Here is a 14,216-nt window from a genome sequence, read left to right as displayed (position 1 = left end):
AATGCCGCAACCCCCAACCGGTCGTAAGTCGAGGACTACTCAACTGGTGCAGCACCGTTTGCAGAATGGGACTTTTGACAGGCTCAGCAGGGCAGAGACAGCCTGGACAATTCCTATTGGCTTTTGAAAGCCAATAGAATTAGACTCTATTCAAGAGAGTCTATTCTATTGGCTTTCAAAAGCCAATAGAATAAAAGGAAGTAGCACAGCTAAGGAAAAGGGGGGAAAATGGCGGACTGCGCTGTTTGGCGACCCCCGTGAAATGGTCGTTCAACCCCAAATGGGGTCCCGACCCACAGGTTGAGAACCACTGTATTGGAGATTCCTGTTTTTAATACTATGAGACACCAGAGTTGTTGAAGTCAGATGAAGTCAAACTGAAATGAGGGAAGTGAAGGGAAGAGATTTTGTACACTTCCAGGAGAGGATGCAAATATAGATAACGCCATCCTTCTAGATTATTGACTGTCAGATATTAAATGCATTAACTCAATAAGGGGAAAGGAGCTGGGAAAATCCAAAGGTGGTTAGACATCCTGCCAATGTCCATACCTTTAAATGCAGCATATCCAACTGCCTCTCCCCAGCCTCAACTCTGAGTTTTTCTATTACTTGCTAGCCTTAATCAATTGATGATTTTATGTCAAGCATGCCATTATGAGAATTAAGCAAATGAAAATGCAGAGAAGTTGGCAGGCAGCCAACAGACAATATGAAGCAGATTTTAAGAAAAGATTTGTTTGAAATGGTATCGGGTTTGGACTAGATGTCCTCCAAAGTCCCTACCAACTCTGTTATTCTGTTAAGAGAGGAAAAATGAGACACCAGCCATGTCCTACCTCCCTGTAAGACCACCTTCCAAACTTTGACTTGGCTGAAACTCAGAATCAACAAAATCTACCAAAGTTTTGAATTTCTCAAAACACTCCCCATCTGGAAAAGCACAACTACATTGAGATTCAATGTATGAATTCATTTTCCAATTCATCCATATCTCCAATGACTCTCCCTATTGACAGATGGAGAAAAGGTTCTGCTGGATAATGACCAAAGGACAAGGTATAGATCAGTTGCTGCTTGCCCAAAGTCAACATGGATCATGTATTCAAGACCACAAAGCCCATATTTGTTCTCTGATTTCTAGGTTACTCCATTGGTTAACTATGACAAAGGCCTGAAGAAGTCAACTGCCCTGATATAGAATTTATGCAAGACAAGACAATTTGAAAACTGGAGTCTGTCATTCACCTAAATGTAATCTAATCCTCCACTGATCCTATCCTGGATCAGAACGCAATGAAAGCAGCTGTTACAACAGGCAACTTGAGTTATTGTTCCCTAAACTGGGCTCCTCTGGGTACCTGGTGAGTTGTGCTGTTGTTTGGTGTTGTTAAATTAATGCAAAAGGTTTCCCATAGTGTGTTAGATTTCCCATCTACTGCAGCAAAACTGAGAAGGGCCACATGTTTAGGGAGAAGCAACATTGGGGAAAAAAATGGACATGCTTGACACACTGTGTGTGGAGGGTCATCCTTAAACAAGACACTTGGGAGCCAGAGCTGGCAGGAAAATCCAGCTATTTTGTTCTCTCCTTATACACCAACTCCCACCCCAGCTCTCTCTGACAAACAGCAGCCCTCTTCATCTAATTGGTTTCGGAACACAACTCTTCATATCTGCCAAATGAAGTGAATGTAAGAAATACCAGTTCCCAAAACATGAAGTAACGAATTATCTACTAAGTGTCTTGTTTATTTGACCGTCTAATTTCAGAATTGCTGATCTATCCATGCAGTTGAGAATTTGACTACAGAGCATAAGGCTGGAAGCAGAGAAGTGAGCCAAAATTTGAAACAACACAACCATATAGGCCCATCTTCAGTAATGCAATCAAGCAATCAGCAAAGTGTATGTTAGTTGGGATCACAAAAAGAGACTTTCATAAAGAAGTAAAACAATGCTGACAACAAAATGCAGCATTTTCATCTGATAGGTTCACTTCTCCATATCCAAAATATAATTCAAGACAAAGGCAACTTTGGGGTCAGATTTTAGACTGTACTATCATGCCAAAGAGATAAAAGGCAATACTAAATTAATTGATAATGCCCTGACATGGAGAGTATTTTAATGTTAACTCAAAATCGCTCAATTTCCTGTGAGTAAAATGGAAATATTAAGATCGCATTCAATCACTTGGCTTGATTTTATTACAATTAGAGATAACAATTGTGAAGTCTTTTGTAGTACAATTTTGGTGCTAAAGGGAAGGGATAACCACAACAATCTTGTCACATCAGTCAAGAGCAATTTAATTTAATTAATAGACCACATAAATGCTTTTTTATTCTGGCAGCCAGAACAATATTTTTTTCATTGATTCTCCCAATTCAGCTCTCTTGGATTTCTTCTACAATGCTTGAATTAGAAAAGTTACAGCTGAAGCAGATAAAAATCTTTTCTTCCTATCAAAAATCTTCTACAAATCTCCTTCATTGTTTTCTATGGCAATGTTTCAAGGCAGAGGAAGGCATTATCTGAGCAGTGCATCGAAAGATAGAGCTGAATTTATTTTTCAGCATTAAAATACTTCTCTTCTGAAAGCTAAAATCTCAGACACCAGCTTTCTATTTTAAATGGATGTACTTTATCCCTATTTCCCTTCAATCTAGCAGAAATCACAAGATGGGATCATAACGATAAACTTTAACATTTAATTTTGCTTGAGTTTTGGCTAATTACTGTAGTTGCACAATCTCTAAATACACAATTTATAGCTTAATAAACAAATTGGTTTTTATGTTTGTGTGTTTTTAAAGTATCTCAGCTTGCTGTGTAAACTCATCCCTGTCTCTCCCAAGAGAAACAGACCAAGTAACTTTACTACTTGTATTTTCCAGGATTAAAAAAACAAACACCCCAGCATATTTTATACCCCTGATTCCACTGCACTCTGGATGATCCTCGCAAATAAACTATCATTGCATTTTCCTGAAGCCAGCACAGCAATACCTGTGAAAAAGCAGTAACAATGTAACACCCAACCACCCCAAAAGTACACAGCAATGTAATATTTGTTCTGCTTACACAGGATCTACAAATGCAGTAACAAGTTCTTAATTTAGTTTTCATGATTTAGTAATGTAGTTGTATTAGAATGAAACGCTGACAAATACTTAAAAACTGCAGATAAGCCATCCATATGTTGCCATACCCACTTGGTAGCTCTGGGACTTTATTGGGGTCTTACATTATTAAACTTCTTTTCCTTTGACTACTGATACTTCACAACATGGTTCATAAAAGCCTATAATTCATTACTAGGACCATGTGTAGATATCGTGAGCCCAGATTTAGGATTCTAACATTCATATTTAAAAGGATGAAGCTTTTAAGAACCAAAATATTATTGCTTGGGGACATGATGAACTAAGAAGCCTATGTTCAGGAGCGCTATTTAAAGCCTTTAATTGCTGTCACAATTTTGTTGAGATGTGTTTATAATATGTCTAATGTTAAGATGTGTTATTCAGGATCATGATGCTTTCTTAACAAAAATCAAGGGAATAAATAAAAATTTCCCTCCTTTCCAATCAAAATTTGGAAACCAAGATTTGGAAATAGAACATGTGAGAGAAGGTTTAGTTTGGTATAAAATTAAAATATTTGCAAAAGATTTCTATTTTTTAAAAATGGTGTTAAGTGTAGGGAAAACTTGGTTGCCATAGCAAATGTTGGATGGAATAGCTGTGACCTTCAGGGAAGCAAATTAAGACTGATCACCAAAAGAAAAACTATAACTGGGAAAAGAGTTGTAAAAAATGGAATAAGATCACAAACATGTATTTGTTTATATATCTGCCAGGGAAGATTCTCCAAAAGGACTAGACCAGGACAGAATTTTAAAATAATTGTATTAATAGCTACTAATTCAAATCAATTGCCCTTTAAACAGAATAAGCCTCTTACAAATTAAATAATCTACCACAGTGGTTCTCAACCTTTTTAATGCCGCAACCTCCCAACCGGTCGTAAGTCGAGGACTACTCAACCGGTCGTAAGTTGAGGACTACTCAACTGGTGCAGCACCATTTGCAGAATGGGACTTTTGGTGGGCTTAGCAGGGCAGAGACAGCCTGGACAATTCGTATTGGATTTTGAAAGCCAATAGAATTAGACTCTATTCAAGAGAGTCTATTCTATTGGCTTTCAAAAGCCAATAGAATAAAAGGGAGTAGCACAGCTAAGGAAAAGGGGGAAAAAATGGCGGACTGTGTTGTTTGGCGACCCCCGTGAAATGGTTGTTCGACTCCAAATGGGGTCCCGACCCACAGGTTGAGAACCACTGATCTACCACCCAAACCAGAATTTTGTATACTTTGTGCTCCATCACCCCTTTCCATTTTTAAAAATTATGGAGGCCCTCAAAAGAGTTTTGGTTTGTATGGGTTACATTTATTGATATTTATGTATTAAAAATTAAAACTGATGCATTCATAGAATTATATATTGAATCAAGTAAAAATAACACCATTAAGCCCATTAGAAGCTAGCATACATATTTTTATAACATATCAAAAGTAATACTGAGAAGAGTGACAAGATTTTAAATGATTGCAAACATCTTCAATATCTGGCAAATAATTTTGATTTTACAGAATCCTGGGAAGGGTCTTGGAGGCCCCAGGAGTCCTCAGACAACATTTTAAGAAATACTGATCTGGACCAATTTTCTCTCATTCCTATAATAGAAACATACACATTCTTCCAGCAGAAACAGTCAAAACAGGGGTGGGGGAACCACAAAGGTGGGATGGGCTGTGAAAAACAGATCCCTTCCACTAGGGCAGTAAAAGAAATAGGAGAGCAAAACTGGATGATGAAATGAAGGGAAAAGATTGTTGGACATGAAAGGAGAGGGATTTCAACAATTACAAAACGTGTTAAAATCAGAAGGGAAACTGTATCAAACATGCTACAGCTCATTTTCAGACATGGAGGCTAAATCATATAAGGAATGGCTGCTGGCATTGGGTATGTCTAGTTTAACGAAGAGAAGGACGAGGGGGGACATGATAGCAGAGTTCCAATATCTCAGGGGCTGCCACAAAGAAGAGGGAGTCAAGCTATTTTCCAAGGCTCCTGAAGACAGGACAGGAAGCAACGGGTGGAAACTAACGAAGGAGAGAAGCAACTTAGAACTAAGGAGAAACTTCCTCACAGTTAGAACAATTAACCAGTGGAACAACCTGCCTCCAGAAGCGGTGAATGCTCCCACACTGGTTTTTAAGAAGAGACTGGACAGCCATTTGTCCGAGATGGTATAGGGTTTCCTGCCTGAGCAGGGGGTTGGACTAAATGACCTCCAAGGTCCCTTCCAACTTTACGACTACTACTACTACTACTACTACTATTACTATTATTAATATTACATCTAGTTTTGCAGCAGAAATATTTGCCGTTTCCTGAACTCTTCCTTTCCTTTGTTTTCAACACCACCTTTCTATTCTTAGATGCAAAGATAAGAGAGCTGGATGGAGATGCGAACTTCATTACTAAACACAGGAGAAACTACAAAGGAGAAACTATGCAGAAACCACGTAAAAGCATAGAATGTTGATCTATTATAGCGACTGATATCTATCACTAAATTTTAGCAGGCAGATGAAGATTCAAACTGTGAGTTTAATATATACAAGAGGTACTTTAGAAACAAATGCCTTGTAATGCAGTGAATATGTGCCAGGTTCAGTTCCATCCCCTGCCTATTAGAGGGAATTGCCCTCGGAGTAATTCATTAGATCTGACCAATTGGCCTCAGAGCGATTCTTCAGATTTGAACAATGAACTCTTGCAAGCCATCAATATTGACTGATATTAAACATCTCCATTCTACAGTGAGAGCAGAACAAAAGTCACAGGGAGAAGCTAAACAGAAAAGGAGAAAAATTAAATCTAGAAATGGCATGTAGGATATCTATCTAACTCTAACCACTGAATCACATCCTCCCAATTCTCAACTGCAAGCATCTCTATGGTGACAGCACTAGGATAATCAAATAAGCATTAGTATTCCATGAAAATTCATATAGGTGAAAGAGGGATTTTATCAAATTTATTAAAAAGAGCCTGTAAAAAGTAAAATGGCATGATAAAATATTTGAAACAGCTGAAGAACTAGTAGTCTAAACTGACAGCAATGCTCTGTGCCATAGGAATGTTATACACACCGGCATTCCCCAGAATGGTATCCGCCAGATGTGTTACATGTCAAATCCTGTAATTCTTAGCCTCCGCCGATGCTGTTTCATGATTTGCCAGGAAAATTCCCCTGATACCACAACTAGGTAAGCTAAGGGATTATGAACATCAAATCAGTAGTGTACAAAGCTGATTAATACCAACAGCTATGCCTATCAGTCCTTAAAATATTACAGGATCAAGTATTTCCAGGCATCCTCTGACACAGTCACATTTCTGTATACCATTGAGAAAGAGAATGGAGAAAGGCCCTCTTCTTTGCCAATCCAATACCCATCCCAAACTTACCTTAAGGATTTTGGGATCTGCACAACGGCTATTGCCATTGCTTGCATGCATCCAGCTGCTTTCCGATACTGGGCAGTGTTGACGGAGGGACCATCGTTTTTCTGACACACACCAGCCGCACTCAAAGCGTGGATCTGCCTTCAGGCACAGCCCACAGCTTTCTCGCAGAGCTGAGCACTTGTACAAGTGAGCTGCAAAGGAAAGCATACACTGAAAGATAAATTGGTGCTAGGTAAAATTTGCTAAATAGGCTATGAGTAATTTTAGATTGTTTTAATTTCTAGTCCAACCCTCTGCCCAATGCAGGAGTTATCATACCATCTTGGACAAAATGGTTGTCCAATATTTTCTTGAAAACCTCCGATGATCGATCGAGCACCCACAACTCTGGAAGGCAACCCTTCCACTGCCTAATAGTATGCACTGTCGGGAAATTTCTCCTTATTTCCAGGTTGCATCTCTCTCTGATGAGCTTCCAGCCATTGATTCTTGTCTTGCCCTCAGGTATTGTGGTGAATAAATCAACACCCTCTTCCCAATGGCAGCCCTTCAAGTACTGGAAGATTGCTATCCTGTCTCCCCTCATACTCTTCTTTGTTAAATGAAACATACCTAGTGCCTTTAGCCATTCGTCATAAGATTCAGCCTCCTAAACGCTTATCATATTTGTTGCTCTTCTGTGTACTCTTGCTAGGGCCTCAGCATCTTCTTTTATACTGTTGTGACCAAAACTGGACACAGTATTCCAAATGTGACCTCATCACATCAGTGTGATATAGAGTGATACTATTACTTCCCTTGATCTTGATACTATCCCTCTGTCAAAGCAATTGAGGACCATGTTGACTTTTTTGGCAGCTGCAGCACACTACAGAGTCATACTTTGAAGGATTCAGTGACCAGTCATTGCAGGGTGCAAAGATGTCTGACTCCTTTCACAGTGTTTATTGCTTTTTATAGAGATATTCCAAATAGCATAAAGTAACATGGCATCAGCATAGCAACAATAGTTCTATTGGTGAAATCCCTTGCCAATCCTTAAGAATATACCAGCTAGGAGGCCCCAGACAGGGAGCAGTTTTCTGCCACATCCTGTTGATGTAACCTAGCTGATATCATGTGAACCAGGTGATATCATGTACCAGCCTGGGGTATTTCCCTACATCACCATGGTGATGTGAACGGATGAGATCATGTAGAGAGAAGAGGCATGCCGGCTTTGGAGGGGCAGTTTGCTGCTCATGACCTCTACCTGATCCCTATCTCTACAATACTTAAGTGGTGATCCACCAGGGCATCTAGACCCATCTCATAGGTACTATTGTTGAGTCAGCTAATGCCTATCTTGTACCGATGCATATGGCTTTTCCTGCCTAAGTGCAAGAATCAGCATTGAACTGCATCTTGTTGAATGGAGCCCAATGCTCAAGTCTGTTAAGATCCTTTTGAACTTGAAACTATTGTCCAAAGTCATCTTTGCCATCTGCAAATTTTTGATGAAAGCCCCTTCAATCCCCCCACCTAGGATATTAATGAATGACCTAGGTGCATTAGTAAACCAACTTGATCCTGGTTTCCTGCTATATAGGATGTGCATCTAGTTAACTGAATAACTTATAGCAGGGGTATCAAACTTGCAACATCACGTCACATGTTATGACATATCGCAACTTTTCTCCCATTGCCAGCAAGGGGTGGGCACAGTTTTGGCATGACGCATCCGGACCACAGGCCAGCAGTTTGACACCCCTGACTTATAGCATTTCCAGAGACACATTAGATACAGAGAAAAATAACACAGATAATAAGTTATAAAACCAGATCTTTCCAGACTGCCTCCTTTAACTTTGCTATGTGTAAGGAACAGTGTTTGCTCATACGGACAAAATTTATTTATTTATTTTATTTATTTATTAGACTTATATACCGCTTTAAGTGCAAGCACTCTCTAAGCGGTGTACACCAGTAAGCAATGTATATATATATTTACATTGCCCCCAACAATCTGGGTCCTCATTTTACCTACCCCGGAAGGATAGAAGGCTGAGTCAACCTTGAGCCGGTGAGATTTGAACTGCTGACCTGCTGAACACAGTCAGCTAAAGTGGCCTGCAGTACTGCACTCTAACTGCTGCGCCACCTCGGCTCAAAATGTTTTCAATTTTCACTTGTGGCAGTTTGTTAATTCAAATATGGTCCCCAGCTGGCTGATTCAAAGATTAAGTGTGGAGACAGTTTACTATGGAGAAATTTTGTTATAACTGAAGGCGTTTCTATCTTCCCTATGTCAGCTTACCTTGGATGTTTTGGGGATTATCAATTATGAAGTTTCCATTCCACACAACAGAAAGATTCACTGGGAGGTCACTGATGTCATTTCCTTCATAGAAATACTGCCAAAGAAGACACAACAGGGCACAGAGTCAACCTTAGACAAAAATAGCAGATACAAACCAAGAGGCAAATGAAAGGTCAGTGGAGGACATCACATTATTCTCACTAATTTCAAGTGCACCTACCTGGATCTTCCTCTGACAATTATGACCATGTCAAAGCAAGGCAGATTGGTCAGACATGAAGTCTCCCTAATAACCAGGGAACAACAACAAGAACAACACAATTTTCTTTATTTTTGTTCCCTGCTACTTCTTTAGAATTCTGCCAGACAGAATGCACTGGGTACCAATCCAAAGCATTTATATTCATATTACTTTCCACTTTAATTTTTCTTTTGCCTACTTAGGCAATGTTAAAACAGTTTGATTCTGGATTTGTAGTATTCTTTACCACTAGAGAATGATTGCTAGGAATTGAGCAAATCTACTGGATGCCAAATCACAAGCATAATTTATTTGCGCTGTTGAGACTAATGGTCATCGGCACAAAATTGCATCACCTAATAAACTGGGTTGGTTTTTAAAATACAATCCGAGAGTACACAAAGCCTAAAATGAAGTAATCTTCAGAAACTATTCAAGTAATATACAAGCTCTAAATTGGTGTTGTCACTGTATAAATTAATAAAAAGTACAAACTGAAGTTGTTTTATTCTAATCATCATTCAGTGTTCCTCAAAATAAGACAACGGAGCAAGGAGCCTTTGTCTGAATAAATATTTAAACTGAGGAAGTATAGAATCTAAAGCCTCCTAGCAACTGGAGACATTACTTTTGTCTCTGTTGAGCTGGCAAATGCTGTTCAGCTTCTTCTACAGCAGGAAAGAAAATGAAAATGCAACGGACTTAAGGAAGACTATCTCTCTAAGAAGGATGATTACAAAGGCACACAAATTGGGAATTGTATTTCCATCCTACATCACCATGAGCCTTCATCCCATCTATCTCCGTGAAAAATAAACCTAAGCCAATCTCTTGCTTCAGACAAACTTCTTGCAGCCTCATCAATATTCCCTTCACAGTGCCTGCGTGCATGTGGAGGCTTAATCGATATGAAGACAGGAAGGCAGTCGGAACCTTCCCTGACAGCTAATGACCTCCTTTGGCGAAAGATTCTCTGCTTTTCTCCGGAGAAAATGACAGGCGTGTCAGGAGAGATTAAATGAAAGATTCATAGCTTGCTGGAGTTTGTTAGGGAACTATGGATACTACAGGTGCAGCTTTCCCCCTGCTCTGGAAACACCCCCTCCTTACTCAGCCATAGCACTATATTAGCCACCAAGGCATAAGACAGCCAAAAAGATGAAGAAGGCATTAAGTATCTTCCCCAACCCCTATCCTTCCAAGTCTCGCTTTCTTTTCCTTTCTCCTCTTCAACTTCCCTGAAAATCCAATTTGTCTTAATTTGTATTTTTGGGGGGAAAAAATAGCTATAAAGCATACAGAATACAAGTGAACTGTCATGCATATAGAATGAGAAACAAAACACACAACAGAAACACTGATTTCCTGAGAGCTGTGTGAAACAATGTGACCAATCTTCTTCTTTTTACAACACAAAATCACAATATGAGGTACATACTATAGAAATATAGGTCACAAGCCCTATCCATACAATAACGCAGACATGTCAAACACAAGGCCTGGGGACCGGGTGCGGTCTGCAAAGTGGTTTCATGTGGCCCGTGAAGCCATCCTGGAAACAGTGAAGGAATGGCCCCCACTGCCTTGGCCCTGGCCCAGGCTGGCTGGTAGCCAATGTACAATTTTGTGGTGGCCATCTATACTGAAATGCATTCAGTCTTAGCTCCACAAGGCCATCTAGAAACAGTGAGGAACCAGCTCCTGCTGTGTCGGCCCTGCCCCCTGGGTGCATGCTGGTGAGGTGTCACTCTTTGTGAGGAATGAAGAAATGCACCATGCCTTAGCACTTGCCCCAGTCCCACCCCCTTTTGCCAGAGACCCTCAGATCTGTCCCACTCCTGCCCAGGCCCCCACAGGCACCCTTGACGCAAATGAGCTGGCCATGTCCACCCAATAGGCCACACACACTCCAGCCACGCTCACCTGACAGGCTACACCCACCTGGCCCCCCGAGGGCAACCGCAATGCTGATGCAGCCCTCAATGAAATTGAGTTTGATACCCCTGCAATAAGGGTTAGTCACATAGCACTCATAGGCATAGAGCACACACTTACACACTAGAATAATGTTCATGTTTTCCCATATTAAATAACAATGGCCAAGCTCTCTATGAGGGTAGTTCTTAGTTTATGATGATAATTGGGACTGGGATTGCCACTGCTAAGGATTACAGTTTTCATATGACCCCATTGTTTAGTGACAATAATTCTGTCAGACCTGATTGTTGTCATTAAGCAAGAGCTGAGGAGATAGTTAAGCAACTACCTCATGTGATTGCAACTTGTAACTCCTGACATTTCCCCATTATCTTTGTTTTGAGAAGCTAGCAAACTGTGATCATGGGACTATGCCTTACTATGATATCATAATCATGAACCAGGCACCAAGGGCCTAGATTATAATCACATAACTGCACAGATGCCGCAACAGCCAGAACTCTGAAGACTCATCATAAGTCTCTCTTGTTCAATGCCATTGCAAGTCTCGTCATTGAACAAATAGTTGTAACCCAAGGACTACCTGGAGAGATTTTGGTCTTGTTCTGAAAAATAGGTTAAAACTACTGAAATTTAAGATCTTGGCATTTGTAAGATATTGTTGGAGAGAGAGGAATCATCAAACAGGGAATTAGTCTGGAATTCCTATGTGTGCATAAGAAGAGGAAGTCTGACTTCCTTTGAATGCTATTGAACCTTATCTAGTCTGATCCAGGTGCAAACTGCCAATTTGAGAAGATTCCTTTTATTGCTTAAGCAATAAAATAGCTAATTGAAGTCTTCACATGTGGATCTGATTGTTTGTGCCTGACAGATATTGGCCCATTATATGAGCTGCTACAATGGCACCCAAGCCTGAAAAATTTATCAGCTCCTGATCTATGATATTAATGATACAAAATATTATTTAATTAAATTCAGTTGTTTAAAAACCTGTTTTACCTATTTAGCATTCTTCACATATATATGCCCTGAGTCACTGAATAATATATCTGAAGAGTACCAATTTGAGGAAGTCTTGCCTGAAGTGCAGAATATGATATTAAATTGTTTTAAAATAAAAAATATATATATTAAATTCAACCATTAAGGCATTTCAACTAAATATCCCATCTGGGGGTTGATGTATTTATCTGAACTATTATTATATTGTCATGGAGAACATCTATTTGGTTGCCAGGAATCAACAACTTGATAGAACAATCAATCAATCATTCATTCATTTTATTTCTCTTCCATAAAGGTCTTTCCTAGAATAATCCTTCAGCCAGTATGGCACTGTCCAGGTTAACTGCCGAAGGTTACCTGGATAACATCAATTTGGAAAGGCTGGTCTGTTATACCAAATATCTGCTCCAAAGAATAGAATATAGAACTCTAAATACAGACTGTATAATCACAAGTTCAGATAATTGAAGGGCAGCTAATATAAGCTCACATCAGTAATATCTTTATGCAATACAATATATAAACTACTTAAAGATCAGTAGAGACTTGAAAATAATTGATGTTTGCATAATGTGATACATGCAATTGTGTAAGTGTGTGTGATTGTGTGTTCATGTCCCATTCTTTTCTGGTTGTGTTAGACTAATTGGAAACAGGCTGAAGAAGCTGTCGATAGGAATAACTCAAAAAAGGTTACGTATATTTACATAAAGGAAAAGCACCCATCATTTGGAAAGAGAAAAGTGTTTTGGGAGGGTGGCAGAGAAGAATTTAGCTGTGACGAGCAGCGTGGCAGAATAAGTGAAATTGGCATTTTCAATTTGTACTCTGACATGTCTCATTTGGGGCCCTGGCATCTCAGAAAGGCATACAGCCTGCAGCTGTCCGAAACACTTATTTGCATTTCTCTGCCCTGGATCTTTTTGGAAATGAATTCCTTTTGAATAGGGTACAAAGTGGGAACTGGCAGATTATTAACTCTTTAGAAACCCAAGCTGACAAAAACAGTTTACACAGAAGAGACAGATATGTGTATTTTTCTTTGTTTCACGTAACATGACCCTTTCTATCTGACAAACATTTTTTGGGTGGTAATTATTAAGACTTCTGGTGATCTTCTGCAACATATGACATGTAGATCAAGGACTTAGGCAAGATAAGGGTTCATGCTCATGAATAATCAATTTTATTGTAATATCTCTTATGACATTAAGATGTACTATGTGTGTAGTACATCTCTTTGACTCCTTTTGCTTTAAGATACGATATTTTCCTTCTTTCCTTCCCCTCCCCTCCTCTCCCCTCCCTTCCTCCTGAAGGCAATCTTAGCAGCAGACATTGCATAGTTCAGTGATGGTGTACCTTTTAGAGACCAATTGCCCAAACTGCAACCCAAAACTCACATTTATCGCTCGGTGCCAGGTTGGCATGGCCCACTGGGTGGGCGTGGCTGTGGTGGTCATGGCAGACTGGGTGGGTGTGGGCAAGGTGGGCATGGTCACCTCAATGTTTCTCATGGGGAGGGATGCTTGTGGGGGACTGGCAGGGCTGGGGGAGATCCAGGGGGTCTGTGGCAGATGGGGCGGTGGGCAGGAGGCTCATCCTGCGGGGTAAGGCGAGGCAAGGTGAGGCAGGGCAGGGTGCCATTGTCGCAGGGCAAGGTGATGCAAGGTGAGGCAGGGCAGGTTGCCATTGTCGCAGGGCAAGGCGAGGCAGGGGCCGGGGCAATTGCCTGACACCATCGGTCCCTGCGCACAGAGGCCAGCGAGTGCATGGGGGCCAACAGTGTCCGTCAGCAGCCACAGCCTGCCAGCCCGTTGACCGGCACACTCTGGGGCTCCGCAGCCCGCCGCCAGCAGTTCACAGAAGCCGCCTTTGAGCTGAACAGCTGGTTGACAGCTGAGGAGGCAATGTAGTAGGTCATGCCCGGGAAAAGGAGAGCATGCGAGGCCAGGAGGGATGGGACGGGGGGGGGAAGGAAACCAGCCGTGCTGGGATGCATCTGATCATGTGGGACCTTGGCGAGTTAGCAGGCGGCTGGTTGAAGAGGGATGGTTACCATCTCTGGAGCATGGTGCGCATGGCCACAGAGAGGGCTCTGAGTGCCACCTCTGGCACACGTGCCATAGGTTCACCACCACTGGCATAGTTTGAAAAGATACATTCTTGAACTCAGCAATT

The 14,216-nt window shown here is 40.8% G+C and overlaps 1 protein-coding gene across 7 annotated transcripts in view; it reads right to left on the bottom strand.

Annotated features, from left to right (window-relative positions):
- The window catches only part of PLXNA1 (plexin A1), a 452,635-nt gene that overhangs the window by 93,810 nt on the left and 344,609 nt on the right, over positions 1–14,216 (bottom strand). For all 7 annotated transcript variants that reach the window (XM_039321819.1, XM_039321814.1, XM_039321820.1 and 4 more), the window contains 2 exons: positions 8,846–8,942; positions 6,550–6,740 (listed from right to left, as the gene is read on the bottom strand). In XM_039321819.1, the coding sequence (XP_039177753.1) occupies positions 6,550–6,740; positions 8,846–8,942 (288 nt within the window). The remainder of the gene's footprint in view (positions 1–6,549; positions 6,741–8,845; positions 8,943–14,216) is intronic.

This window comes from Crotalus tigris, unplaced genomic scaffold (genome assembly GCF_016545835.1).
Source record: "Crotalus tigris isolate CLP2741 ecotype Arizona unplaced genomic scaffold, ASM1654583v1 scf7180000023829.5930981, whole genome shotgun sequence".
NCBI classification, from domain to species: domain Eukaryota; kingdom Metazoa; phylum Chordata; class Lepidosauria; order Squamata; family Viperidae; genus Crotalus; species Crotalus tigris.
Note: the sequence above shows the minus strand (reverse complement) of the source record. Positions and strands in the feature narration are given on the sequence as shown.